The sequence below is a fragment of the Scomber japonicus genome, chromosome 18, assembly GCF_027409825.1.
Source record: "Scomber japonicus isolate fScoJap1 chromosome 18, fScoJap1.pri, whole genome shotgun sequence".
Taxonomy (NCBI): domain Eukaryota; kingdom Metazoa; phylum Chordata; class Actinopteri; order Scombriformes; family Scombridae; genus Scomber; species Scomber japonicus.
In genome coordinates, this window is record NC_070595.1 from 23116689 (window position 1) to 23143213 (window position 26525).

The following is a 26525-nucleotide window of genomic DNA, read 5'->3' on the forward strand; positions in this document are numbered from 1 at the left end:
TCTGCTGCCGTGGCAGTGATTGAAATATGAAACCGTGCATATATACAGGCCATTACAGCGAATACAAGGCCCCAGCTGCTGTCTGTCTGCACAGGGAAGTGAGAGGAGAAGAAACAACAGGGATCAGCTACAGCCAGAACACATTTCTATTTATTTATTATTCAATAACGTTGAATTGGCCCCTGACCTCCAGCAGCAGCTCACGCCAAACTACCCTCAGAAGAAAATGGCAGCCTTGCTGAATCAGAAGGAAATCAAACAGACTCCCTGGGGCTCCGTGGTATGAGAGTTCAAATCTGACAGAATTTGATGAGTTTCCCCTTTGAGTAAATCTTTCTGCTGCTTTCGATTCATGCAAGAATAAGTCAAAAGCATGCCTCCTGAACCTGTATTATGTTCACAGGCATTCACTTTCTAGGGCAACACCACAGACACAGACATGCCAACATACAAATAACAAGTACATTTAATGATTCATTCCATTAAGCATCCTAGAAAGTGAGGAGCATTTTTCTGAGATTGCGCTTACATCTGCTCTCTTTCTCACTCTCTCTCTCTTTCTCTCTCTGCCTCAGAACCCACAAACCAATATGTTCTTTCAGGGGCAACATGCAGAGCTTTTATCTGTCTTTTATGCCTCTCCAATTTTCAACAGAATGGTTTGATGGGAAGGTACTTCCAACCTAATTTCAGCTGATAAAAAATTATAAAGTAACTGTTATTCAATTGCAAAACAAATGCATTGAGTAGCATAGCATATAGCACACCAGAAATGTTGGGGGGATGAGAGTGGTGGTGGGGTAAACGCTGCAAACACACTGTTGTCTGCAGCTTTCAAGGTTGTTTCAGTTGTTAATTAGTTCAGTTTGATGGCTTGCATCCATGGGTGCAGTCTAACCCAGTTAAGTCAGATGCTCAATGAGTTTTCTCTGGGCCTTAAATATTGAGCCCCTGCTCTACGTGAACCTGGCTCAAGGTTAGCACCATAGTGTCAGTCATGCCCAATGTCCAGCTCTCACAGTCTGCCATGCTCCTCAAGTGGCTGCCAGCTAACACTCACCAAGGTTACATCTGTCAGAGCCAATGAGTATATCACTTATCTCAATCAAAGTCCTTCACAAATCTTTGAAGGATTGGTCCTGCTTGTGCTTCAAACTTGCGAAAAATAAGCACATTAACTTGCAGGGGAAATATGGAAGCAGCGGAAAACAGTCACACTATCACACCTAAACTACACAGCTTGACAAATAACATCTTGGATTATGAAGCTGCAACCAATCAAATCTTCAATCTTCAATTAATCAATTAAATTTGTCACCTACCGAGGGAAACAGATGAACACATTTGCATATTCTTGTTTTCCACATCTCTCATCTGTGTTAAAGAACGAACACACCCAGTGAAGTTTCTGTGGTGATGTGTGGTGGAATGACTGTGGATTTTTTTGAGGTCACAGCTTTTGATGTCGGCAAATAGAAAAATGAAATACATCTATAGAAAAACAAGCCTGTGTGAGATGGTCAGCACATGTGATAGATGACTTACTGAAAATGGTTCTTAGAGAAGACGGGGAAAATAGGTTCCATACTGCATATTTCTGCTACTAGTTTCAAATAGCAGCAGCAGCAAAGAAAAAAAAAGTGTAGCACTAAAAGCTTTCCTCCTTGTATTTTGGATGCAATATGAACAAATGCCTTTCAGTTAACATTAGTGTTCATTATTAATGGCCTTGTAAGGTAATGACTGTGCTTAAATGCCAAACTACAACCACAGAAGGATAAATTGACATATCTTCATGTCCCTAAAGTCAGTTGGAAAGTAATTAATTGTGCCTTAATGACAATAAATTACTCCACTTTGTTTCCTCAGGAAACAGTCTAGTAAATTGGTTGACGGGGAATGTAAATGCGCTGTTTATGTGGCATAAATCACTTTCTAACAATATGACACCTGTGGATTTCCAAAAGTAACAGAAATCCTCTTTCAAGCCACACACCTGCCTGCTATTTTGCACATATTAATACTTGATCTATTCACAGTGACATCATGCATAAATGGAGAAATTAGCTATGATGGACAGAGCCAGATGAAATTGGCTCCAACTTGCACATTTTGAAATTTTGTAAACAAACAAAATGACTTTTAACTGCCATACGATTACTATAATCATTAATTAGTTAACTATTTATTTTAGCTTATCTATTTATACTTACTGGCATTTATTTTTAATGATTTATTTATATTGGAAATTATAGCCCTATATTCCTCCTCTGTTATCTTTCTTCACCTTGATTTTTCTTTTTCTTGCACACTGCTGCACCGACTTTTTTTCCAGCATGTTGGCGCTTACATAAAAAAAAAAAGTTTAAATAAATTAAACAAATAAATATATGAGCATTGAAATAAAGTTTTGGCTCAGAATGTTTTCAATATTTTAAAATATATGTTAAACACTAATGTTGACAGTTGATGGTTTTTACCCCTCTATCACTCTAATGGCAATGTAATGTGCCTAGAATGATGCGAACATGATTATTATTTTTTTATTCAGGGGAAATTCACTGAGAGCCATGCTCTCTTTTTGCTCTCTTGTCACATTCACACATAGTTTCACACATTCACACCTAGAAATGCAATACAAACACAGTCTTATCTGTTGGCCACTGAGCAGCTCCACTAGAGCAGGTGGGGTAAAGGGCCTTGCTCAAGGGCACCTCAGTGCTGGTAGTGAGGGAGGGACAAGTGCTGCTTCTTCACTTTTCCAGACCGAGATTCATCCTGCTGGTCCGGGGGATATAACCGGTGACACTCTGGTCAAAAGTTTGCTTCTCTAACCTTTAGGCCATCACTAGCCCTGATGAATGATGATGAATATTGGGATAATTATTATTTCAGGGACATAACAGTAAAGTACAGACCAAGGCTTTCATATATGAGATAATTTATGTCCAGTTAGTACATACTATCACGAGGTGACAAGATTGTCATTCTTCAATGCTGGTGCCTTTCTGAATGTCACGCTGGGGTAGTCATCTGTGTTTGAGTGTGTGTGCCTGTCTATGTGTGTACGGATTGTTTGTCTGATCCTTGCAACATTCTCCATCTCCAGGGGCAGCGGTTCCCTCTCTCATCAACCATACCCAGCCAATGTGACTGTCACTCCCAATCTGCACTGAGAGGGGAGCCTGTGCCTATTTTTATAAATGTATTCATATTCATTAGTCCTTAGTGTCATTCATAGCAATAGTTCTTTAATGCAGCGCATAACCATCAGAGGCTGGAGGAGCCTGCCTCATCTCACAAATTAATAACACAGGCAATCACTGCAAAGGTGCCTACTGTCAAACAACAATGCCTTCTGATTTCCATCAACTATGCGCTCTTCCTCATTTCCTCATGACACACACACACACACACACACACACACACACACACACACACACACACACACACACACACACACACACACACATGCATACACACACAAAAACACTCATCAGTGGTCCCCCTTGGGGAATCTCAGCAAAAATGCCATTGTACCAGCCTTTGAAATATGAAATCATTAATTTAAGTGAGAATTAATTACAACCTTTTTTTTCCCATTGACCCACTGCAATATTCTGCTTCATAACATCTTGGTGGCAGCTAGTTAATTGTGCAGAATAACTGGTGTGAATGTTGGCTGCTAATGAGAGTAATTAGGCACTCACGCGGGATTTAACTTCATCCACTCACTCAACAACAGCACACTTGCCTTGATTGTCTTGTATGTGTCACATAAACCACATGATGAACTAATTCTACAGAGTCAACCAGAGCACAGGAGTCAAGTCTTTCTTTATGACTGGCATCTGGGAAAAATCAACTCTTAAAAGAAGAGTGGCATGACTGTACACTCTGACGTATAAATATAGCGTTCACTAGAATCATTAAGACCAATCGTGTGCAAATGTTTTTCTCCATACTATACATCCACTTTCTCATGCACCGTTTTGTGCACCGTGCCTTCTAAAGTAATGGATGTTGGCTGCTTCTCACAGCTTTGCCATGTTTTTTTCATGGCCATTGTTTCTGCTCCACCCCACTTTAAATCAACAGAACAATGCATTCCCCCCCAACCCCACTATCCCACCATACTTCACTCTGGACAACATTAATAAAACAAGCTTTCAATGATGCAGAGTGCAATGCCACATTGGGGCTCTGAGCAGTGGTGTGATTAAAGCTTTTAAACACAGCCACCCTTTGAGTTTGCATATGTCAGCTCTGCAGTCTGTGTTTGTAAGAATTCTGGTGGGTTGCATGTTCTGTCTGTCATTTACAGTGTCTCTTTTTCTCTTATTCACTATACTCACTAATGCAGTGAGGGCAAGAGAAGTGCATGGTCCACTTTAACATATACAGTATAGCAATAACAGGCGCCTCAACAATAAAATCAGAACATCAGGAACAGGGCCCACAAAGAAAGATAAAAGGAGGAAGGTAGTTGCTCTGCTAAAGTGATTGTGTCTATTGTCCAGGTCTAACAGCTATACTTTTTTATATCTTTGTATACCATACAAACCCAGCCATTTCCTTTACCTATGTACCTATGTTTTCCATGACAGTTTTTTTCCCACAACACTCACTGTGAAGCTTTTGAAAGACACAAGTGGATCTGCATAACAAGCACTCAAAGAACACATTTTATATATACTTCCTTCTCTATAATCTAATGACCATGACCCCTTGAATGATTACAGAAATGGAAATATAGCTTTTTAATTGAATTTCATGAAATTAAACATCAGCCAGAGCAACTTCATTAAACTGATATAATCCTACTGACTCTCCCATTTCTGCTCTACCCACAGGCAAAGAATGTCCAGCATTGCTACAATAAGATACGTGCTCAAACATTCCCTTTCACAGAACATGGAAATTATTCTTTGTGAGCCCCCCACTCCCAAATTAAAATAGCTTGACCAGCAATTTGTGCACGCTTTGAGGACAATGACATTGAAATTTATCCTCAGGCCTCTGCAACAGCAACACAAGTCAGAGCAGCTGCAGCCATCATGTGTCCACATGGAGAATCTGCTCACAAAGAGACAACAACAAGAGCCATCCCTGCCTTTGTTGCTGCTGTAATGCTCCTGCCTAAGTCAGGCATCACAAATCAGTTTTGAACCATCATATGTATGTCACATGTGATGTAGATCCGATTTGGCTTTACTCTCTTAGGTAAAGCTCTGTGTCAGCCTAGAGTGTGTTCACATGTCTGCTGCTTCTCCAATGGGGAGACAGGGGGCCAACATTGTCAGATGTCCTCCTGGTGCATGTCCCCAACAGGGGAAGCTTGGGCTCGTTTGTTTAGGTACATCTCACTGGCTCTAAGACAAGAGCAGACAGTGACCGAGGCATTTGGGACATGGCAGTCCCCTGCAGAATTAAACAGGCTGCTTCTCAAGCCCCAGTGACAGGAAATTTCACTCAGATCACAAAAGGCAGCATTGATTGTGTCTGACATGTGCATCCTCTTCCCTAAAATGCAATGTCTTTGTTTCGTCCGGATTGCTTGTGTGTATGCATATGTATGTTTGTGTAGCCTGTGTGTTGGAGTGGTGCCTTATTCCACTCAGCCTCCTTCTCCCCTACAATTGAAACAGTGACATTTTTCTACATATTGCCTGTCTGTGAGAGGATGTCAGAACTAAATAGTGTGTAAAAGGGTGATTCCAATTTAAACAATTAGACTCAGGGGTAGATAACCACAGATGGCCAAGCACAATACTGAAATACAGGGGTGAATGTATAAAAAGGCTGGCAGTGGGTGAAGTGGAAGGGTTACTGTTTGGGCTCAAACTGGGCACACTAATCCCTTTGATCCCCCCATTTTACTGTCAGCTGTTTCCTAGCTACCGTCGGATCTGCACAGAATTTAGGATTTGTGCTACTGTACACCACAGCAATCTCTACCCCACTGATGCAGCGCTCTCTTTTCTTTCCACCATCAATACCCCACCCAATCCCCCAACTGCCCCCCCTCACCTCTCCATCCACATATGCATTCTCACAACCATCCATAGCAATATTCATTTCTCATTCTGTTCCCTCTTTGCTCAGCTACCTCACTGCAGTTGGCAGCAACTGTTATATGGCAGGGAGACAGGTTCAATTGGAAAGTATTTTGCACAGAGGACCATCAGAACATGACGCTTCACACTGAAAAAGCTGATTCTGATTTTGTCTATTCACATGAGAGACCGTGGCTGTGCCCCACTTTCATTAGTTGTGCTGAAAACAGCTTTCAAATACTTTGGTCTTTTGAGAAAGCTCCATTTAGCGATAATGAAACAATCTGCGCGTGTGTGTAGATGCATGTGTTAGAGGGAGAAAATGTGTCTGCGTATTATATCCAGCACACTTTTACTCTGTGCATGTTTGTGCATCTGCTAACATGCATTAAAGCAATAAAGGGACTTTTATTGGATTCCTCTTTCAAGCTGCCTTTGAAATTAAAATAAATAGGCAAATTTATCTGCACAGGATATCTTTTATCCTTGTCAGTATTGGTTGCTTTCAGAGGTGCAATGCACCACAGACTTCCTGCTTAACCTCAGAGGAGCTCTCCCAAACTGATCCTAAATCATTCCAGGCAGAAACACACGGCAGACTCGATTTGCGTATTGGTGGATTCATGCTTCATTGTCAAACACTGACTCTCACTGGCCTCATAGCTATTAATTCTGTAAGCATATAGAAGGCTGTATTGATTTTCATATGTACTGTACACTTACATAATTTGTATCATTCAAGAAGTCAAGTTCTCAGACCACCCCTATTTTTCCTGGAGCCTTTGTTCACTGTATATGTTTCGATTAAGTACTCAAGTTAAATAATACCAGTCAGTTCTTTATTATGGTCAAAAGTTGTCACCCAATATTCTCTCAAGAAGTCAAGTTATATAAATACCTCCTTAATTATGACAAGGCAATACAATAAAAAATAAACCTTTATCACCAAAATCATCAGGTGGAAGTTTGTCTTTGTTTTGTCTATCTTGTTACATACCATTTTAAGAGAGGAATGCTGCCTTTTATACAGTGTTGGAAAAAAATAAGGTTGAATCTCTCCATATGCTTCCAGTCTCACACCTGAAGCGCTTTCATGGCTTGAGCTGAGGGGCTAAGGAGAGGGAATCCAGATGTGACATGAACCATAGAGCAGAGGCCTGCAGTGCCACTGTCAGCTCCCATCAGCATCACACCTCTTAGCTGACACTCTGCTGATGTTAGAGGCAAGGACAGTGATCAAAGATATGTGTATGTTAAAGTGATGCCATGCTACAACAACAACCAGCTCTACTCTGTGTTGTGAACTGGGCAGGAATTCCTTATCAGCAAACACAAAAGCACTGCAGATGAGATGTAGGTAAGGATTTCATTAGATTTATTTCATTTCCATTTGTTTACAGTTAAGGCGGAGTACTGTCAAAATGTGACAGTGGGGAAGGATAGTCTCATGTTAAGCTTTGTCTGTCTGAGGAAAAGGGAGAAGGCAGGTGTTGGGAAACAAAAGTGATGTCAAACATGATACAGAAAGACCATGTGTCCAAAAACAGGGCCAAAGGGAATGAGAGTCAGTACTGGTCCTAATCAATATTGAGCACAAGGCATAGAGATGCAGCTAGAGACATTTCACCAGGCCCCCTAGCGGGAATGGTAGGCCTGCTACCAAGCACAGCCTGAGTAGAGCAGTAAACTCAGCCCTACAGACGGAGAGCATGGAGGTTCCTTCTTTCCAGGCAAAACCCTGCCCATTGACAGGAAGCTACAGTCTGAAATAGTTCATCCATTCACCCAGCTGAACCCTGACCTCGTTTCCATGTATGGTGCTTATACAAAAAAATAACTTCTTCAAACACCTAAATTAAAAGTTGTCAGTATGAGCTGGAAGATGCATCTTTGATAGTCAAATGGGTAGGCAAAAACAGGCATATTCTCTGTCCTTTTCACTTCCATATGTTGTGAGGCTAGTTGTTCAGCTGACTCTGTTAAATGTCTTTCCCATGTATCTGTATTGAGTGAGACAGTATTATTGGCATGTATCCACATTCTCACTTACTGCAGGGAAACTTGATAGTGGTGGTTAGGCATCATAACCAAGGGGTTGTGATTGGCTTGGTTTGAGGTCAGCAGAAGAATGGAGCAGAATGTCAAGATGTGAGTTCATTCATGTGAACTTACAAAAAAAATGGATTGTTATGACCAGTTGTTTTTACTCGGAAAGACAGAAAACACAGGCCCACCACCCCCACCACAGTTTCTCCTCCATTTCTCTGCCTCTTTTGCCATTTTATTCACAACACAAGAATACACTCACCAGTCCCCAGGAGGGGTAAGCTGAATGAGAGCAGAGATTCAGTGCTCACATAATTCTGTAAAAAGCATTGTTTCTCACCACAGTTTTCCTTGAGTTGCCTTTGTGTTGTTTAAATGTTTACATGGAACAGCTTGGGGGCTTGAAGACAGATGTATGGTCCAAGAATACTGCATCAGTACATTCCCTTTTTTTCCCTTGATGAAAGTAATGACACCATTTTGAGGGCTCTCAAATGCCTCCTTAGAATGATGCTTTGATGAAGCAGCATGCACAACATCTTCTTGCTCCTTTGTCAAAATTATATTACACAAATCAAACATATAGTGCCACTTTGCATCCTCCTCCCTTTCCAAGGTCATTCCCTCTTTCAATTTTTGTCCCAGCAAACAGCTCAGAGCCTGTTCTTTAGGAGACAATTCTTTGTTTTGCTCTTGATAGTAGAACAGGTGCCTCCCAGTCCTGTGTCAGATTGATTAGACTTTTAGCCAGGAGAATTAATATGAGAAGAATTTGTCTGTTTTCCCCTGCAGCGCTTCTCCCCTCAGTCTCATCAGTAAACAAGGAGACATGGAAACAAAACCATTCTCAGCTATGTGATTAAAACTGGCCCCAAAAGAAGGACTTGCTTCCTCAGCCAATGCTGCTATTATTGAAAAATTATAATTTGAGTAGCCTTTACCTTTCTGAAAATGTATATTTCATCCAGTAAGACAAAGAAGAACTGTCTGTAGCTAAGGATTGGGCTGACTACCTCACTAGTTGCATCATACCTTCTTTTCTCAAACTTATCATTAAAAGAAAACAATCCAGGTTTTGTCCACTCAGCCCAATAACAGTCTTAACACAAATTCACATAATAATAATAAGTGCTTAACACAGCATGGCACAACCAAACTCCTGCATAGTAAGTCATCATTTCAGCCAGCTACCCTAATATGGCAGCATGACAGAAACATGGTGGGAGATAGGACTCTTTGCTCCATGCAAATAGCCATTACCATAGCCCTTTGGGCAAATGGCAATTACTGGGCAAGGGGCGAATGCCAAAACCCTGCGGTACTACTTAATTTGATTACATTTCCATTATGAACTATAAACACAGTTTTGCTGCTCGACTGAGCCAATTAAAGGCCTCCCGAAGCTAAGAAACGTTGACAGCATGGCAGCCTTATTGTTCTTCAACAATAGAGTAGATTGTAATCATTTTTCACCCTTAAACAGGTTTGAATCACTTACATTTTTTTTTCCTTTCTGAGACATTACCATTAAAAAAATAAATTGTATCAGGCTTTTTCATTTATTTATTTCAAATGTTGCTGCCAGTGAGCACATTTTTTTTCTTATATATATAATTCAGCTGTGATATGTTCCATCTTGGTGAATAAAGCATCCTGTGGCAACATGAATAAACATGTGTTGACAGCATTTGGCAGACAAAAAGCAGCCAACCAGCCAGACATAGGAGTCAGGCTCTGAAGACACACGAGGAGTCTGATTTGGAAGTCAGGCTGCCACTGCATTTCACCTGAGGCTGTGCAAGCTACTAGCTGGTCTTTCTCGGCACAGGCCATGTTGTGAAGAAAACAAGTATTTAGTCCAAATTTCAGCAGACATCTGTTAGCTCTCTGGAGCAGTAAACATGTTTAATTAACTGCATTTCACCAAACAGGGAGATACATATGTTATAAATATGTACTGTGTGTAATTATGGCATGGTAACTGAGAAGTTACAGCACTCCCAGTCTCACGTCACTGTGCCTCATGTGGGACTTGTGACAAGATTAAACTCCTTTAAGTTTAGGAAAATGCAATAATTTCATCACCTATAGCGCTCAGGATTTATTATCATGTCTAAAATCAGATGCCTGGGGCAAATCTGGCATCAATGTGCGTATGTAGATCTACTTTTGTGGAGCTACATGCAAAACAGATAAGCTTTCTATTATTTGTTATAGAGTGCTGTATGTGTGGGCGCAGCCAATAGGGTTTGTCTTTGCTGGAACTAGGAGATGCCTTTGATTCCATTAAAACTGTATTATATTTCTCTTGATGGAGTTGTAATCATGTACGCATTGATTTTTCTATCTTACCGTGGATATGTTTGCACGACCATGTGTGTTAGTGTGTCACTGATGTAGATGAATTATGATCTGATGCTCGCATTAGAGCAGAGAGTTTTAATCACACAAGGATTCAGAGTGTTTTAAACAAATGCTTTTTTGTAAGCATGGTGGATTATCATAAGATTTAAAGATTTGGAAATGGCTGACAGCTGTCAAGCTGCATAATAACGTACGTCCAGAAAATTATAGCAGCTGCTGGTTGGCAGAATGTCAATGCTGCTATCTAGATTAAAGCTCAATAGACAGGAACATAAACGCCACCAAGCACACACACACACACACACACACACACACACACACACACACACACACACACACACACACACACACACACACACACACACAGACTTTCATAGATGCACACAACAAGATGCACACAAAAAGACAGTCACTCACATGAAACACAGGGGTGGATTTCAGCAGCACAGACTCTGAGGAGGGGTGAGGAGATACAGAAAGCGCTATGAGGTGAAGAAATACAAAAACCTCACATCTATTTACTTGGTATTTCGATGAGGGGGGTCTAAATGAGTCTTAAAAAGGCCTGCTGAGAGCAGCCTGTGGCAGGAGAAAGATTACCCCAGGGACTCTATCAGGTATCCTCTTGAGCACTGGAACAGCCAGCCAGTATTAAACACAGCAGGATCTTCAGTAGGAACCCGCTGAAAAACAAGTACATGCCACCTTGGGTTCCCTGGGGGCCTGATGTGCCTGTGTGTCACCTAATTTATGATATCCTCAGAGGTCCTCTGCTCTCAGGGAATGACTACACCTTCTCTAACTTTATGCACAGGCACAGCCACTCTGCCAGTCATTTGCAAACACGGATGCCCCATGAGGATGCGATCTGCCTCCTACTTTAGGAGAACAAGACCTCTCTGGCGGCTAAGAGGACCGCCTGCAAAGACTGCAACTGCGTCTTCGCTAAAAAACCTAAAGCAGCAATTGTGCGCCATAGAGGAGGTCCTTCTCAATTGAAAGAGCAGGCAGACAGAGAAGTGAATCTCTCACCAATGCTAATGCGCAGCCGGGAATATTCAAGGGGCTTTGAATACCAACTGCATTGATGAGAAAGAAGTCTGTTTTGGGGAGGTAAGGTAAAACCCTGTGAAGTAACCTAGAAGCACTCAACAGATCCTCACACACTCCAGGCATGTTACCCCGGGAAAAGGATGGTAATAACAGCTAGAGGAACTGTGCCCTGCATAACAAGAGACGCCTGAGACTCTTTTCAGATAAGGTTGGGAGCACTTTAGAGCAATGCGACCTGTTCAAAGACAAACAAGCAAAGGGATTATGCTGCTTTTAGCACTTTGATGCACTGAGCATTGTGATTATAAGATGGGGAGTGCATAGAAAAGCCACTTCCCATATGAATCAACTTCTAATATGAGATTTTTTTCTCCTTTGGGACCTATTGAATTAAATGCCTCAAAGATTTGTATGCCAAATGGGCATTTTCTGTTACAGTTCTGCATGCCCCTCTGTAATAAAACCACAACCCTGTGGATGAATTCTTATGCATACGGTTAAATGCCATTTAATGTGAATTTACATCAAGACTGCTGTTAAAATTCATAGCCCAGTAAGCCCACACGATGTATCAACTTACCTTCACTTCTTGTGACAACTGGCAGTTATGTTTTTCCAATGATAAAATATGGGAACAGGAAGGATTGTCTTTCACTGGCTTTGTGTTTTTATCTACCATCTACTGTATATTTCATTACCTTCTCACTAGTCAAGAGGCACAGGTTATCCACTGACAGATGACAAGTGACAAGTCATAGAAATTTCACAGTAATTGTGTGATTAGTGTAGTTCGTGTTCATGCCTATATCCACATATCAGATTGTGATGGACGTGAGTGAAACCACATGTGATTTATTCATTCTGCACCATGCACATTGCTTTCACACAGCCTGTAAGTGAGAGTGTAAAAGTGGACATTAGGCAGATGTAATACAGCCTTCAAATAATGACCCTGCTTGATTGTCTCATAGTCATATTCATACAAGTTAAAGACTGCTTCTGCTAGGCTATTAAGGTGGCATATAGGCAGAAGGGGTGGCTCAGTCTACAGGCAGAGATGCAATTTGTTTTGGGGTCTCTCAGTAAGGACCATTGGTCTTTTGACAGAATTCACTTATTTTATGTCAGGAGGGCCATGTAACAATACCTGTTAATCATCCACCTTTTAAAAATGAAACATACTGTAAAATTGTTAATGAAGTATTTATGGATATGAATATGAGATTCGTCAAAGTCACATATTGAGACACATAACTCTTTAGAGCAACATGCTGAATTGCCGACTTTTTAATGAATTACAAATTGCTCACAGTGACATTGTGGGCTCATATATTGCAACCCGCATTTGGCACCAAGTTGTACAAAATGAGAGCTCAGATTTGCAAAAGGCTGTGCTCCCAAAGCGTTTAGAGCATGCAAGTGGCCTTATGGTTACATCAGGGGACATGGGAGAGATTGAAGCCACAGTTTTCACACCTTGTTATTTATGGAAAATAATTTATTTATAATTTTTTCATTCAAGTGTGACAGGCATTTTACTATAAGTCATCTAAGTTTGGCTCTATTACCATAGCTATTAAAGCACACATTTATAGCAGTTTTGCCTTATATTTTTTGACATATATTTCATTTAATAGCTACTATCCCGACCACAGACTTCCTTGCGCGCTCCCCTGACCAACTAACAACAATAGTAGCAACACTATGCGAACAAAAAAAAAAATCTTACCTTGAGCCTGAGCACTGAGGATACACGTCGCTGAAAGCAGAATCCAACAGGAGACCCACACCTGTCCGACCTGTCCAGTCAGTCCAGCTGTAACCATGGTCCCCGGAGGCACCGTCGAGCCCCCGGTGCGTCTTCCCCGTCTCCACGCTGGGAACATGTTGCTCGGCGGCCACACACTCCCGGGAAGAGTCCTGGCTGCTGCTGGTCCTGTGCGTCAGACTGCTCCTCACTGGTGATGAGGGTGAGTGACTGGGGAGTGTGAGGAGAGCTCACTCCGTCAGAGAGCACCGGGCATGCAGACAGGCATGCGGTAGTATGAAAAGCCTGTGGACAAGTCCCGCATGAGCAAGGCGGAGTCAGTCCAATTGAATTTGCTCGGCTGTCAAGTGTGCGAGACGGAATATTGACATCATCTACTTACTGCTCCGAGGTGCCACGGAATGTATCAGACAGACGAATAAAAAACGGGATGGTGACTGCACAGTCTCCAAGTTCAGAGGGTGACGGCAGCTTTTGCGCAAAACCAAATGTTCGTGTCATATATGTATCCACTGATTAAAGAACAATGATCAGTGCATTTATTTATTGTCTGTTTGTTTGTTTTGTTTTAAATAGCCTACCTTCCGTCAAAAACTCTACTTGAGCAGGGCTCCTCAGCAAGGCCAGGTGCAGGTGCCTCCTTTCATTATCCAGTGGCCAGGGGTAAGGTCGCACTGAGCTCCCAGGTGTGTGTTCTGTATGAAAGTGTAAAAAGGTTCAAGTCACCTTTGTATGAGGTTAGAAAAACTTCCTTGGCCATAAGAAAACACCCATTTTGTGGTCTGAATATAGCTGGCCGCTGATCGTGGCTACATTCAAGCAGTTTTTAAAAATATTTTTATTTTTATTTTTTATGAATTGACCATCACACACTCACCAACAGTGCGCACAACCTGAGATAAGCAATGCCACACCAAGTGCTCTGTACGCTATTGCCACCATGCGGCAGAAAGTGGTAACAAAATATCTATTTGGACTAGCTATGATTGATTGCTGACACATTAAACCCACAACAAGGGATTTCAAAACTACCTGATGACAACTAAGTCTTTCCAAAAAGCTATTTTTAAATGTTTTTTACTTCCAAGGTATAGCAATTACTGGGGCAAAGACTGAAAGTCCTTGGTGTGAGGTCTGCTCTGTAAAACATTTATTCTGCAATGGTCTCAGTAAACCCTGGCTCTGTGGCAGGGTTAAAACAGCCAAACTGTTCCACAAATTAAAAAAATGAAACAAAACATAGGAATAGCTTACACCTTAATATTTTAATGTGATTCAGAAATTAGTCTGAGATCAAATCAGAGAGCATACCATTACCATCTGCTAACACTCGCCTCATCATCATGTTTCCTCTTTCACCAGACAAAGGATAACACACAAGTATGAGTGCACAGAAATGGTGGGTACTTCTGAAAATAGAGGAGGATACATATGGGTTGTGATATCAGCTTTGTTGTGCTTACTCCTTTTGAACTCACTGAAAAATACATGCAGGGCAAGGTAAGCTTCAAAGAGCTGTCACAATATTTATGCCTTAAAACACATCTCTATATGTGCCATTAGATTTTCTGACTTTTGAAGACAGTAATATTGAATAACAGGGAACATGCAAGCTTATATGAGCTAGGTAAATCCTGACACTGCTTTTCAAAAGAGCCTGGTTGAAATGTAAACAGGGGTGGTGGTACTCTGCCTCAGGGATGTTGCCTCACCTCAGTCCCTTTATGCTGTGCTTTGTGTGAATCTGTTCCCCTGTCCTTTACTCTACAAATACCATCTGCCTTTTTCCCATATGTGTTACATCGTCTCATTGTTACCAGGAGCTCATTTGGTGTCATCTTGCTCCCTCCGTTTATTTCCTCTCTCCTCACCCCGCTGCTACCCCATGCACCAACCCCCTCCTGATAATGATGTGCTGATTATGAGGCTCTTAGGCCAGCAGATTGCTCTCCAGTCTCATTCGCATGCAGTGGAAAATTGCTGCTGTCTTGGAGCCCCCACCCCGCTGTGCATATCAGGCAGGTTGACATTAGCAAGCTGCCGGGAACGGTGCTCAGGCATGAGGGCAGGTGCTCTGTCTCCGTCTCTATAACTGTTCTGCAGCAGAGGAAACAGAGGTTGCCTGATGTTACAAGCCACACTGGTGGAGAGAGGTCAAACAGTAAAATATTGTGTAGCTGACATTTATACATACACTTACTTACCTGCTTTTACTTCACAAATATGACCCAGTGCATTATTGCGTTATACAAAATATAGAAATCAAACTGCAGACAGAGATGTTTTATAATGTGTGTTAGTCAAAGCTACATGTCAAGGGAAGTAAATAACAACTGAAAGTGTTGAGAGCATAACATCGTATCACATATTGACAAAAACAACAAATCAAGCCATTGTATTTCAAGGCAGTATCATAATAGTCATTAATGGACTGCACGGTTAGACATTCCACAGACCACATCTTCTTTAATTGAGTGGCATTGACAAGTTTTCAAAATGTTGAATATGATTTTGTTAACCTTGGGCAACCTTGGACTGTGTTTTATGACGTATAACAGTATAAAGGTCTTCCTCTGAACAAGTAATTTTGTTATGTTTTCACATAGCAAGCAAACAAAAAAGTAAACGTGATGTTTCTCAGGGTCACTGACAGTCACTAGGTTATTGTAGTTATTGTAGTTCATCATGAGTTGGACTGTGGTGAGAATGCACTCCAATGTAGCATCATGACAAAATAAATACTCATGTAGGAAGTAAAGGGCTATGCTGATCTTTTTTTTCCTCATCTTCTTTCCTCCACAGATGGGGAATGCACTATGGCCCTTCGAAAGCTGTTCTCTGTGCATCAATTTGCCTGATTTGAAATAGCTTGATTGAAATGAGCTTCATTTGAGATTTGGCCTTGTGCTGCCTCACTTATGTATGCAGGGATGATAGTGTAAAAGGGAAGCAACATGAAATACGAATCCCTGCGTGTCACATTCGTGGATACAAACAGTAGAGTAAAGTTACCTTGTTCTATCTGTTTTCCAACAGAAAAACAAGTCAGCCACCCCCTTCAGCTTTGTTATTCATTCTCTGTGATCTTCTTTAGATGATTCTGCCATTTGACACATATGTTGCTATTGTTGATATTCCAATATGGATGAGCTTTCCACACAAAGAAAAATGTGTTCCCTCATAAGTAACAGCATACACACGTACAGTACGCGCACTACTCAATGTGGCTGCATCAGTCTTGACACCTCATCTACAGTGTCTCACAGAGAAGATCTGATTTCTCCACAGTAACAGATCATCTCACAGCGCTTTCCTTGAGACAGTTGTAAACTTCAACTGCAAATTGAAACATGAAAAATACAACCAAACAGCTGCTCTAAGATGCATAACTGCTCCTCAGCAGATATGTCAGTGGATAGCTTCAATTTCTATGTGACTCCTTCAGATCTGATTTCTCTTTAGACTTACTGTAGAAACTGAAATACTTTTAGGATTTCACCATAATAATTCAAGATTAAAAATCATTTATTTGAAACAATATCTATAGCATAACAAATGTGTTATCTGAGCTTCTGTGTTTAAAAAAACAAAACTGGGTAGGTCTCAGAATATTAATATAATCTCAAAATATTATGGTGTTATTTCCCAAGGGACAATTCACTTAGGAATATTGCCTTGAATCACTGGCATAATTGGTCTCCTCCAGTCTCACTTTGATGTAAATAACATTAGCAAATTTCCAAACAAATGGAATTCTGCCCCAAGAAACAACTTAAACTAGAGATGTGGAGCGTACGTTTTATTCGCGTTGTCAGAGCGACGTCACTACCTGCAAGATGCTACATTATTGGGATTGGTTTTGTGCTTCACCAGAGGCTATTTCCCTCTGCTATACACTCATAGAAATGCAAGTATGAAATGCTATACATACATATGCACACACATTTAATTTGAATACCGAGTCAGAAAGTTGTATATTATAAACCACTGATTGAAGGCCAATTCTCTATCAGACAGTTTGCTTACAAAACAATTCTTTTCACTGTGCTACTTGATATTTTGACATTTGCTTAGTGATTGCTGTGTCCTATTTTATGTTTATAACTATTCATCCTTGCTGTGTCACTCCCTGTGACCTTCACCACACTGATTTGGCAATTTATTGTTCTACTTCCTCGTCAAAGTCCTTTTTTTAGAATGAATAGCTTGCAAGAGAAAGCACTGCTGGTAGAAATTGTTTTTTTGTTATTTGTTTGTTTCTGTTCTCTCTTCTCTTAGTAGGCTCCATTTGAGCAGCTGATAGTGTGACAGCAGTAGCCCTCAACAGCATATAAGGAACTTTCATTACAAATGGTCATTTTGAGATGAAGAGAGAGTGAGGAAATTGAGTTGCAGTGGTACACATCTGAAATAATCAATGTTAACCAGAGCACTGCAGAGTTATGAGCTTTCTTACTAAACCATTTGAATTAACTAATCAATAATTGCTGCTTGCTTTCCCTTGCATATGAGGAGTTCATAAGACAGTAGGATGACTGTAAACAAAAATGAGCTAAAATATGTGAAAAGGAGAAGCATTAGAGAGCGTAACCCTGATCATTTTAGATTGCTGCCTGATAAAGGTCATCTTTGTCATCTTCATATTCAGCTGTTGGAAGGTAATTAAAGCAGCTATTTACATGCAGAGAAAATAATTTCCCCTACTAGTTCTTGAGTCTGCCTTTTGGCTGATCATATCGCACTGCTAAATCCTTGAGCCTATAAACCCCGCCATGGTATATCATGGCATTATAAAATACCCTGGGCACACTAAAGATTAGGTGGGATGAATAGAGATATAGAAGCCAGAGGTTTCTTACGATTTCACACTGGTTTTAACACGTGAAATTCTTCCCTGTAGTTGTCACCCTGCCCTAAATCTCCAGCATGTAAGATGCTGTTGCAGCATACATGTTCAACCAAAAAGCTTAAAAGAATCTATATCCTGGACTTAATAACATTATGTTAAGGGTTCTCTGTGGAGTCAGTGCCTGTTGTCAGGTGTTCATTACAGGCTGCAGTTTGTCCGTAAGCAATACAGGAGGCAGGTTGACAAAAGCCCCTTGAGCTTAACAGAGTGTGAAGATTTTGAAACCTAATGATTACCAAAATCAACACTTATACATTCACAGCACGCATGGGCAGAATCCTAAACACATGTTTGACCCAGTCGTGTCGATCCCACAGCAGATATGAAACTATTGTCTGCATACTTAAGCTGCATTTCCAGCACAGTGAATTATGGGGCAGAATGCTTGTAATCAGATCAATGGGTTTGAATTATTGCACTGTACGGATGCCATTATATCATATTAGCTTACTAAACTTAAGCCAATTGAATTGCCCATGTAGCTTAGCAGTGACAGAGTGATTTATGTAGTTTTCAGGAGTTTGGGCTGTAGATGTAATGGAAATGAATGTGATAGAGCTGGAGTACTCCCATATGGGTCAGGCATTGTTTGGGGCTGTCTAGAAAGCACAAAAATCAGGATTCAGTCCAAACATTCTCACTCTCTCCCTTTTATTGTCAACAAAATCACAGCCTAAATGAGATGACTATAAAATAAGGAGTGACTCATCCTTTTCAGACAGCAGGCAAATTAGAACATATGTCATTAAGTGTCTGTTAGAGAAATTTACACTAATAGTGACTGACATAAATCACGATCTAGACATCAACAAAGAAATAATGTAGCATAAAGCTTTGACATACCAATGAGTGGCTAGACTGAGTAATGGCGTAGATGATTCTCACAGATGTCTTGCAAGAGCATTTGCTGACTGTCATTAGGAAATTATTCCCAGTAGAGTGAGATTAAAACATTAGCCACACAATTCTGTCCTGTAAATGAGGCTTGAAAAACTGCTCCTTTCCTCCTTTCTAATGTAATTGGCCACAGGGGATTGGACGACCCGTTAACAGTTTATTGACAGTATTTGTAAGATTTGCCATAAAATGACATATTGATTTTCATAAAGCAACAATAAAATCGGCTGTAAAGTACATAACCCAGTTATAAGAGCATCAAAATTGATGAGGTTTGATGGAGCTGTTCAGCCTACAGGTTTATATTCTTGATGTAATTTCCTATTTTCAGTATGCAGCCCAAGTCCTCCACTATTTAACACCTGAGTGTTTAAGCCACACAAGGTTAACAAAGCAAGACATAATTTTCATTAGAGCAGCCACTTCAGCTGATCATTGAGAGCTCTCGTGAAGTGATTATGTCAAAAACATAATTAGTGTCCTCGTGACGTCAAGACATTGCGTTTGAAATTGGACAGCTGCAGTAACTTAAGCAGACATACACTTACGGCAGAGGTCATTTTTGTCATTAGGCGTATGGAGCCAAATCTTTTATCCTGGCATGGAATATGGCTGCTCCATAAATTTGATACAGTGCCAACGGGCAATCATGTCCTCTAAGTCCATTAAACATTAACCACTGAGCAGGCTTGTGGTTGTCTCTTTGACAACAGTCTTGGAATGAATAGACCGATCACATTCCTTGTTCACATATATTTTCCCCCTCAGGCAGGTAGAGAGGGGAATCAGATATTATCTCCTGTTGATGCAACAGCCTCCATCAGTCTATACAGTCAGGCTCCAAACCTCCAGGAAGAATGCCTGGGGGCTTCAGCAACGTCAATACAGTCTACACGTCTACAGTTGAGCCCATAATATATTCCCAAACGGAAAGCCTTTATGTTTCAGCTACGGGTTTACTACTGTAAAGTCAAACCCAACAGAAACAAGTCTTCTCACACTGACATACACAAACATTTGTCATTTTCTAACAATACTGACATATTTATATTACACAGAGTACACAACAACGTATGCAGTAGTAACATTAATTAGATTTAAGACAGACTGGTGTACCTAACTCTGAAATCCACAAGTATCATTCACATGTAATTATGCTAAAAGCAAGTAAAGACTGACTATTAGCTAATTTAGGGTTTTGTGCAAAACATAAGAGAGTGTATAGCGTATCTGTAGGATTTATGTATTCTGATGGATTTTTGCTGGATAAATTCTGATCCTGACCATACTGCCCTCAGGTCTTTATTGACTTAACTCTGTTGTTACTGATTCAATGTTGGTTCCCTCATGAGATTTCAGTTTGACTGAGCTCTCAACCCATTTAACATATTTTCAATCCCTCATCTTTAAGACAGAATATTTTATGTGAATCCGTGAATGTCTAAATCGGCACAAAGAAAATTAAAATACTGAGAAAAGCCAGAGAACCTATTGTCAACTCTTATGAGCATTTTTTGGCGGAACACAGTTCTGTATTTTCAATGTCAGAAGTCCTTGAGAGTTCGCCTCTATTCAGTAGGTCATAAGTGAGTCTGTGTGCCCTGTGACCAAACCCTGTCTGTGTTGGTTTCTCCTGTCCAATCACAACAATTCACCCTGGACATATTTTCACACATATTGCACCATGGCCAAAAAGGCTGGTCTAATCTTTCCTTCTGTTCATCTGGCATAGGAGAGCATCAGATAGGAGGAGCTGATCGACAAAGATAAAGGCTCGTTACTGGCTCTCAGCCTGCTTCAACTCCGGCCCTATCATCCCCAGCAACCCGTCCTGGCTGCAAAGACTCTCAGGTGGTGATGAACAGTGGACTACCGCCAGCTAACGTGCTCCTGAAGCTCTGTCCATCTAGCCAAGAAAGGCATGACTGTATGTGGCAAGCTGAGAGTAGCTTCCTACATGTAGGTGCTCACAGGATGTGGGGGAATCATGATGAAGTCAGTAGGTAAAATGCAGGCCACCAGAGGACTAATAAAAGCTGAACACCAACGTTGTGTGTCAGATTTGGACTCAATTTGGATGTGGATGTGTACCTCGAGGCCAATCACCCACCGTCCTCTGTGGTTTAATGTGTCACCTCACCACGTTTCACCAAGAATGGATGTGACTGCATACATGCCATAGCTAAATAGCTTTCTCTATGCTTTTCGTCACCTCTGTCAGATCTTCCAGCTATTTCAGGATGCCTTTTAAGCCCAGGTGAGCAGGGCAGTCTCCCATTGTGGTGTAGACCATCCAGGGTATTCATGTTCTATCCACTGTTCCCTCCCACGAGGCAAAATGACAAATGGCAAAATGACAAAATCTCTTTGAGGAGTTGACTCACTAGCAGCCCTGGTGGCTCAGTATTTTTGTTCCTATTTCTGTTGCAGAAGAGGTGAGTAATACTCTACCCTAAGAGTAAAAAATATATATATATTTGGTCAGCCATTTTCTTTTATCATGTAAAGTCTGAAGAAAAAAGGATGGATCTTAGCCACTGGCTCCTCTATTACCTGCAGGGAAAGACAAGATTGCAGCATTCTTGTCTGTTAGAACTCATCATGTATGTCCTCTGTATATTTAATGACATCAATCCACGCTATGTAGCTCCGAGCAAAAAATTGAAAAAAATATAAATTAAGAGGACTTTTTTAGACGTTTTAAGCATGGTTAGTTTGGTAAAAAATGGTGTTAACTTATTTATTTGTGAATTAAAAATGCTGTGAACGCTGATGTGTAGTGTGTCAGTAGTGCCTGTGCAACAACTGAAGGAATAGGAGTGTATTATCAACCACAATGTGACTGGGGCTTCAAAAGTAGCATTTTAGCCCACTTACTCAGATGTATTTTTTATGTCAAAAATATTACCTTACATCCATTCACCTATAATAACTCTATTTAGGCAGATCAAAAACAAAATAATCTAGTTGACATCATTAAAAAAAAGGGAATCACGTTGATGAGGTAGTTTATTGATTTGAAGCTTTTTTCCCTCTTTTGCCTTATTACCCATGAATTAGTTTCCACATCAAAAACCATTTATCCCAGACCAGCTCATGTCTCATTTATTCCTCGGTTCGTCTCCACCTCTCTGTTGTTCCAATTTCCTGTTTCCCCTGTCTCCAATTTTCTTTCACATTCTCTGTTCAAATGTCAAGTACCAGTGCCTTGCCATTGCAGTCTGTGCTCATAAATCTGGGCTAATTCTCCACCTCTCTTCCATGGTGTGTAAATCTTCTCACTCACAAGAGCACTGGTCCTTTTGATGAATGGGCTAGAGAAAGGACTGGATGCCAACCAAGCTCCAGTAGAGCGCATCGTCCTCACACAAACATAGAGGGTGAAGATTCAACAGTGTTAAAGCAAGCAGAAGCATATCTGTCTTCCCATTTGTTTGGTGCTTCTTAATACCTCGTATATAGAAAACAACATTCACCCTGTTGACACTGGAATGCATTGTAAAAGTTTTTTGTTTTGTTTAGTAATAATATGGTGGGGATTTGTTTTCATTCAATGAAGGTCAGTTCAGGTATAATTGCAGCCTCTAAAACTTTAATTAATAAATGCTTGGAGGAAAAAATCAACTAGATCAACATATTAGATAATAAGGAAAAAGGCAACAATTTCAAGTAATTTTACTAAAAGGAGAAAATAAGGTCATGTTTTGGATATTAGATTTCTTGATACTATTTTAAGGGTGGTATTCAATGTCATTGGCAGACTGTATGAATAAAGGCTGAAGCTTAACTAAGTACACTGCAAATTGCCATAACAACACATGAGTCAGGGTCAAGTTTGGTAGAGAAAACTAGTTTGTTGCCACTTATGTGCACCCATGAGTGGGTGTTGTGCTTAATGAGAGGGAATGAGGATTTGTGCAGCCACTAGCTAACAAACAGTTGTTATTTTGTGCTTCATTAATACCAGCTGCTTGAGTAGGCTCAGTTGATCTCCATGTCAACACACATTACCAGGTCAATCTTGCAGCTTGACTAGCTGCAGAGAAACCAATCATAATCGATCTCTTTGCATCACTGTGAGCAAGAAAGAGACAGAAACACCCCGCCAGCTTGTCAAGTGCCAGAAACACTCTTTCAAAAAGACATCTTGATGACACGGTCCCTTGGCACACTCTGGGCATATGTCCATCACTTTGAACAGTATATGAAAGATGACATCAGTCATTATGAAAACCTGTCATGGCACCTCTCCATTGCAGCTCTCAGTATCAACTCCACCTGATACTGTGCAGGTGATGATGGAAATGCTATAGTCAGTCTCCAGCTGGCAAAAGAGGAGAGCAGTTGTTGTCTGTGCTGAACTGATAAATGAGACATTAACATGTATATGCCTAAAATGATACATCACTGTCTTCAACATTTGAACTGAAAACATTAATTTATCAACAGCTGCAAGGGGAGATGGGTTTTAAGAAAGACCTAAAGCGCTGATGTATATTGCAGGAATGTCTGGCATTTTGACAGCCTTCTTAGACATATTTTACATGCTATGTGATATTTCACTTTAAATTATATCGTCAACATAGTCTGTAAGTGTTACCTGGGAATTTTTAGGTAAACAACAAGTAAAGGTGATGGCAAGGAAAGATGTGACTCCTGAGATGGTATAAATTGATGGCCTCTGCACACACACACACACATCTCTGTGGGCCCAGTCTGTCAGTTGAAAATCAGGATGGCCAACAGAATAGGCCGTTTATTTTTAAGTTCTTCATATCAGTGCTGCTTGAGTCACCACTGGCTCACAGGTCTCCCACAGCTCCAGATGGCCTGTCTGTCCTTGAGTGGCTGTAGCAAAAAAGTTAAAGAAGCGAACCTCTGGAAAAGGCTTCAAATCTCTAGAGAGGGTGGAGGTCTGGATGGGAAAGTGAATGAGAATACTCTTCCTTTTCCCAACAACTATGTCTACTAGATGCCATTTAACAAGACACTGAAATCTTACCTGGAGTCTGCAGCCACACTACTAGACTAGCTCTAGAGCCACACCATTCATGGCTAAAAATAAAGCAAAAGACATGAAGCTTAAGGTTGTCAGTCACCTGGTAATTTATCATAACATTTACATAACATTTATTACAGTGTCCCACTTTGAAAACATAGGTTATTTCATTAAAACCCACCAAAACCCCTCCCTGGTGACATCTTTTCCCACTCTTCCCCTCTTTTTCTTTTCTCTGTCACCCCTGAATGTGACACCTGCCAATTAGATATTGCTTCCCTCGCAGTTGATAGGAGTGATGTAGAGATGTGGGGTGGCTGGAGCAGAGCCCTAGGGAGGTGGGTTGGGTAAAATATTACTCTTGACAAACGCGATGAAATGCTGGAGTCACCTGTTACACAATGTGCCCTCCTTGCTGCCATATATCACCCAGCATGGCCATATCTTCTCAGACAGGTTCAGTAAATCTCTCACCATTTTTACAGTCTAAACTGTTACTCATTGGTTATCTAGAGCCATCCTCCAAAGGCAGGTTGCGGAAGAACATTGTAGATGTCATACTAGGCACTGTTAGGCTCTTGTACTGAAGTGATGAAACTTTAAACACAAGTCCAGCATGTGTTTCAGCCATACTTCCAATCATGCTACATATTACCAATCAGTTTCTGCGGCTTATTAACCAATTATATTGTTGCTGTCATGCTGCCAATGCTTTAGATATTGCCCCAGCTCCTTTCCTCTAGCGCCACCAGCAGGTCAAACTCTCACTTATAAATTGAATCTACTGTATGGATTGGGACAAATTGTAATTTGGTACACATTTATGACACCCAAAGGATGAATACCAATAGCTTTAGTGATCCCCTGACTTTATCTCCAGCACCACCAGCTTGCCAAATTTTTACTTATCTGGTGAAATATCTCAGCATCTACTGAATGGATTGGGACAGCATTTGGTAGAAACATTCATGATCCCCAGATGATGAATCTGAATTACTTTAGTGATCCTCTCTTTGACTGTTCCCCTAGCACCATCATCAGTCTCAAATTGCAATACTTTGGTTTATGACCAAAGACCTGCAAAAATAATGCTATTTCTATCAGCATTTGCTATACTTTGTGTTATCTGCTTATTAACAAATGGTAATGTGTTAACCAAAAAAGACAGACCAAACAAAAATCTTAACCTTAAAATGATGTATTCTGCCCCAATATAAAGTAAAAAACACACCATAATGCCAGTCAAAAGACTTAAACCAGAAGTTAGATGTCTTTGTCTTGACATTGCATACATGTAGCTTAAAATGAGTGCCAATGCATATTGGAGGTCCTGTAACAGACATGTACTTAGCTAATTAAGACAAGGCAAGTGACATTTACTTGTACTCGTCAAACACCCTTGCACAGGCAGCTCTTAGAAAATACAAATCCTACTCAAACCAAGTAAGACTAGATTTTAGATCTAGTTTAGCTCACTAGATTATCTCACTATCTATTCAGCACCCATTTAGAAGGTCTTTCTGAAAGGATATGTCTCTTTGGTCACTATGAAATTCTCATATTCATGGAGTCATACTTACCAAGGACACTTTATATTCTTCTGCAGTAATTTTGATTGCATAATTGCCAAATAAAGGCATATCGGACTCTTTAGTCTCCCTCCAAACATGCAAAACACACATGGTAATATAGATCTCCATACCTCAACATACGTGAATAACCATTTTGGTTTTTATTTGCAAATACGTAAATAGAATGTGTCCGCTTGCCTCCATGTGTATGTACAAGTATACTGCATTATGTCAGTCCACTTTATAGGCACAGTGTATGCTTGTTTGTGTGTGCGTGTGTGTGTGTGTGTGTGTGTGCGTTCAGTATGTGTAAGTTGGTGTCCGCGGGTAAAGAGCAGTAATCTAATTATCCTGACACTAAGTGAAGAGCACAGAGGGATTAAGGAGGTTAAGTACTGCATTCCATTAGTAGCCTGACACTTATCACCTCTATCAATTCATTATCCATAATTATCCTGATATCAGTTGAAAAGACCAACAAATTATACTAAATTGTAAGAACCCCAAACTGTGCCATACTTTCAGTGCTTTGAAAATACTGTAAAATACTTGAATCCCCAAAATATCCTCATATTCCACACTCCCAACAATTCTCTAACAGGATGCACTGCAGCAGAGGAAGCAGGGGATTAAGCAGAATTGTCATTGGGGTTTGTATCAGTGCATGATCCGGGTATGAGAGTAAAAGTGAGTGGGTGGTGAAAAAATGTAAGTCACCCTCGGGTGCAGAGGGGTCTACTTAGCACATGAATAATGTAATGAAAAATTGCTGTTGATTTATTCTACAGTAAACACACTTTTCATGGAATTTCTTCAGATGGCGAGTGTTTATAGATGATTGTGTGTTTTGACACCTCAAAAT

At 40.6% G+C, this 26525-nt stretch overlaps 1 protein-coding gene across 1 annotated transcript in view; it reads right to left on the minus strand.

Annotated features, from left to right (window-relative positions):
• LOC128379008 (protein sidekick-2-like) overlaps positions 1-13405 on the minus strand; it is an 86586-nt gene extending 73181 nt beyond the window's left edge. Inside the window, exons 1-2 of the mRNA XM_053338610.1 lie at positions 13249-13405; positions 13198-13200 (exon numbers count right to left, since the gene is read on the minus strand). Of these exons, the coding sequence (XP_053194585.1) occupies positions 13198-13200; positions 13249-13405 (160 nt within the window). The remainder of the gene's footprint in view (positions 1-13197; positions 13201-13248) is intronic.
• Between the last annotated feature and the right edge of the window lie 13120 nt (positions 13406-26525).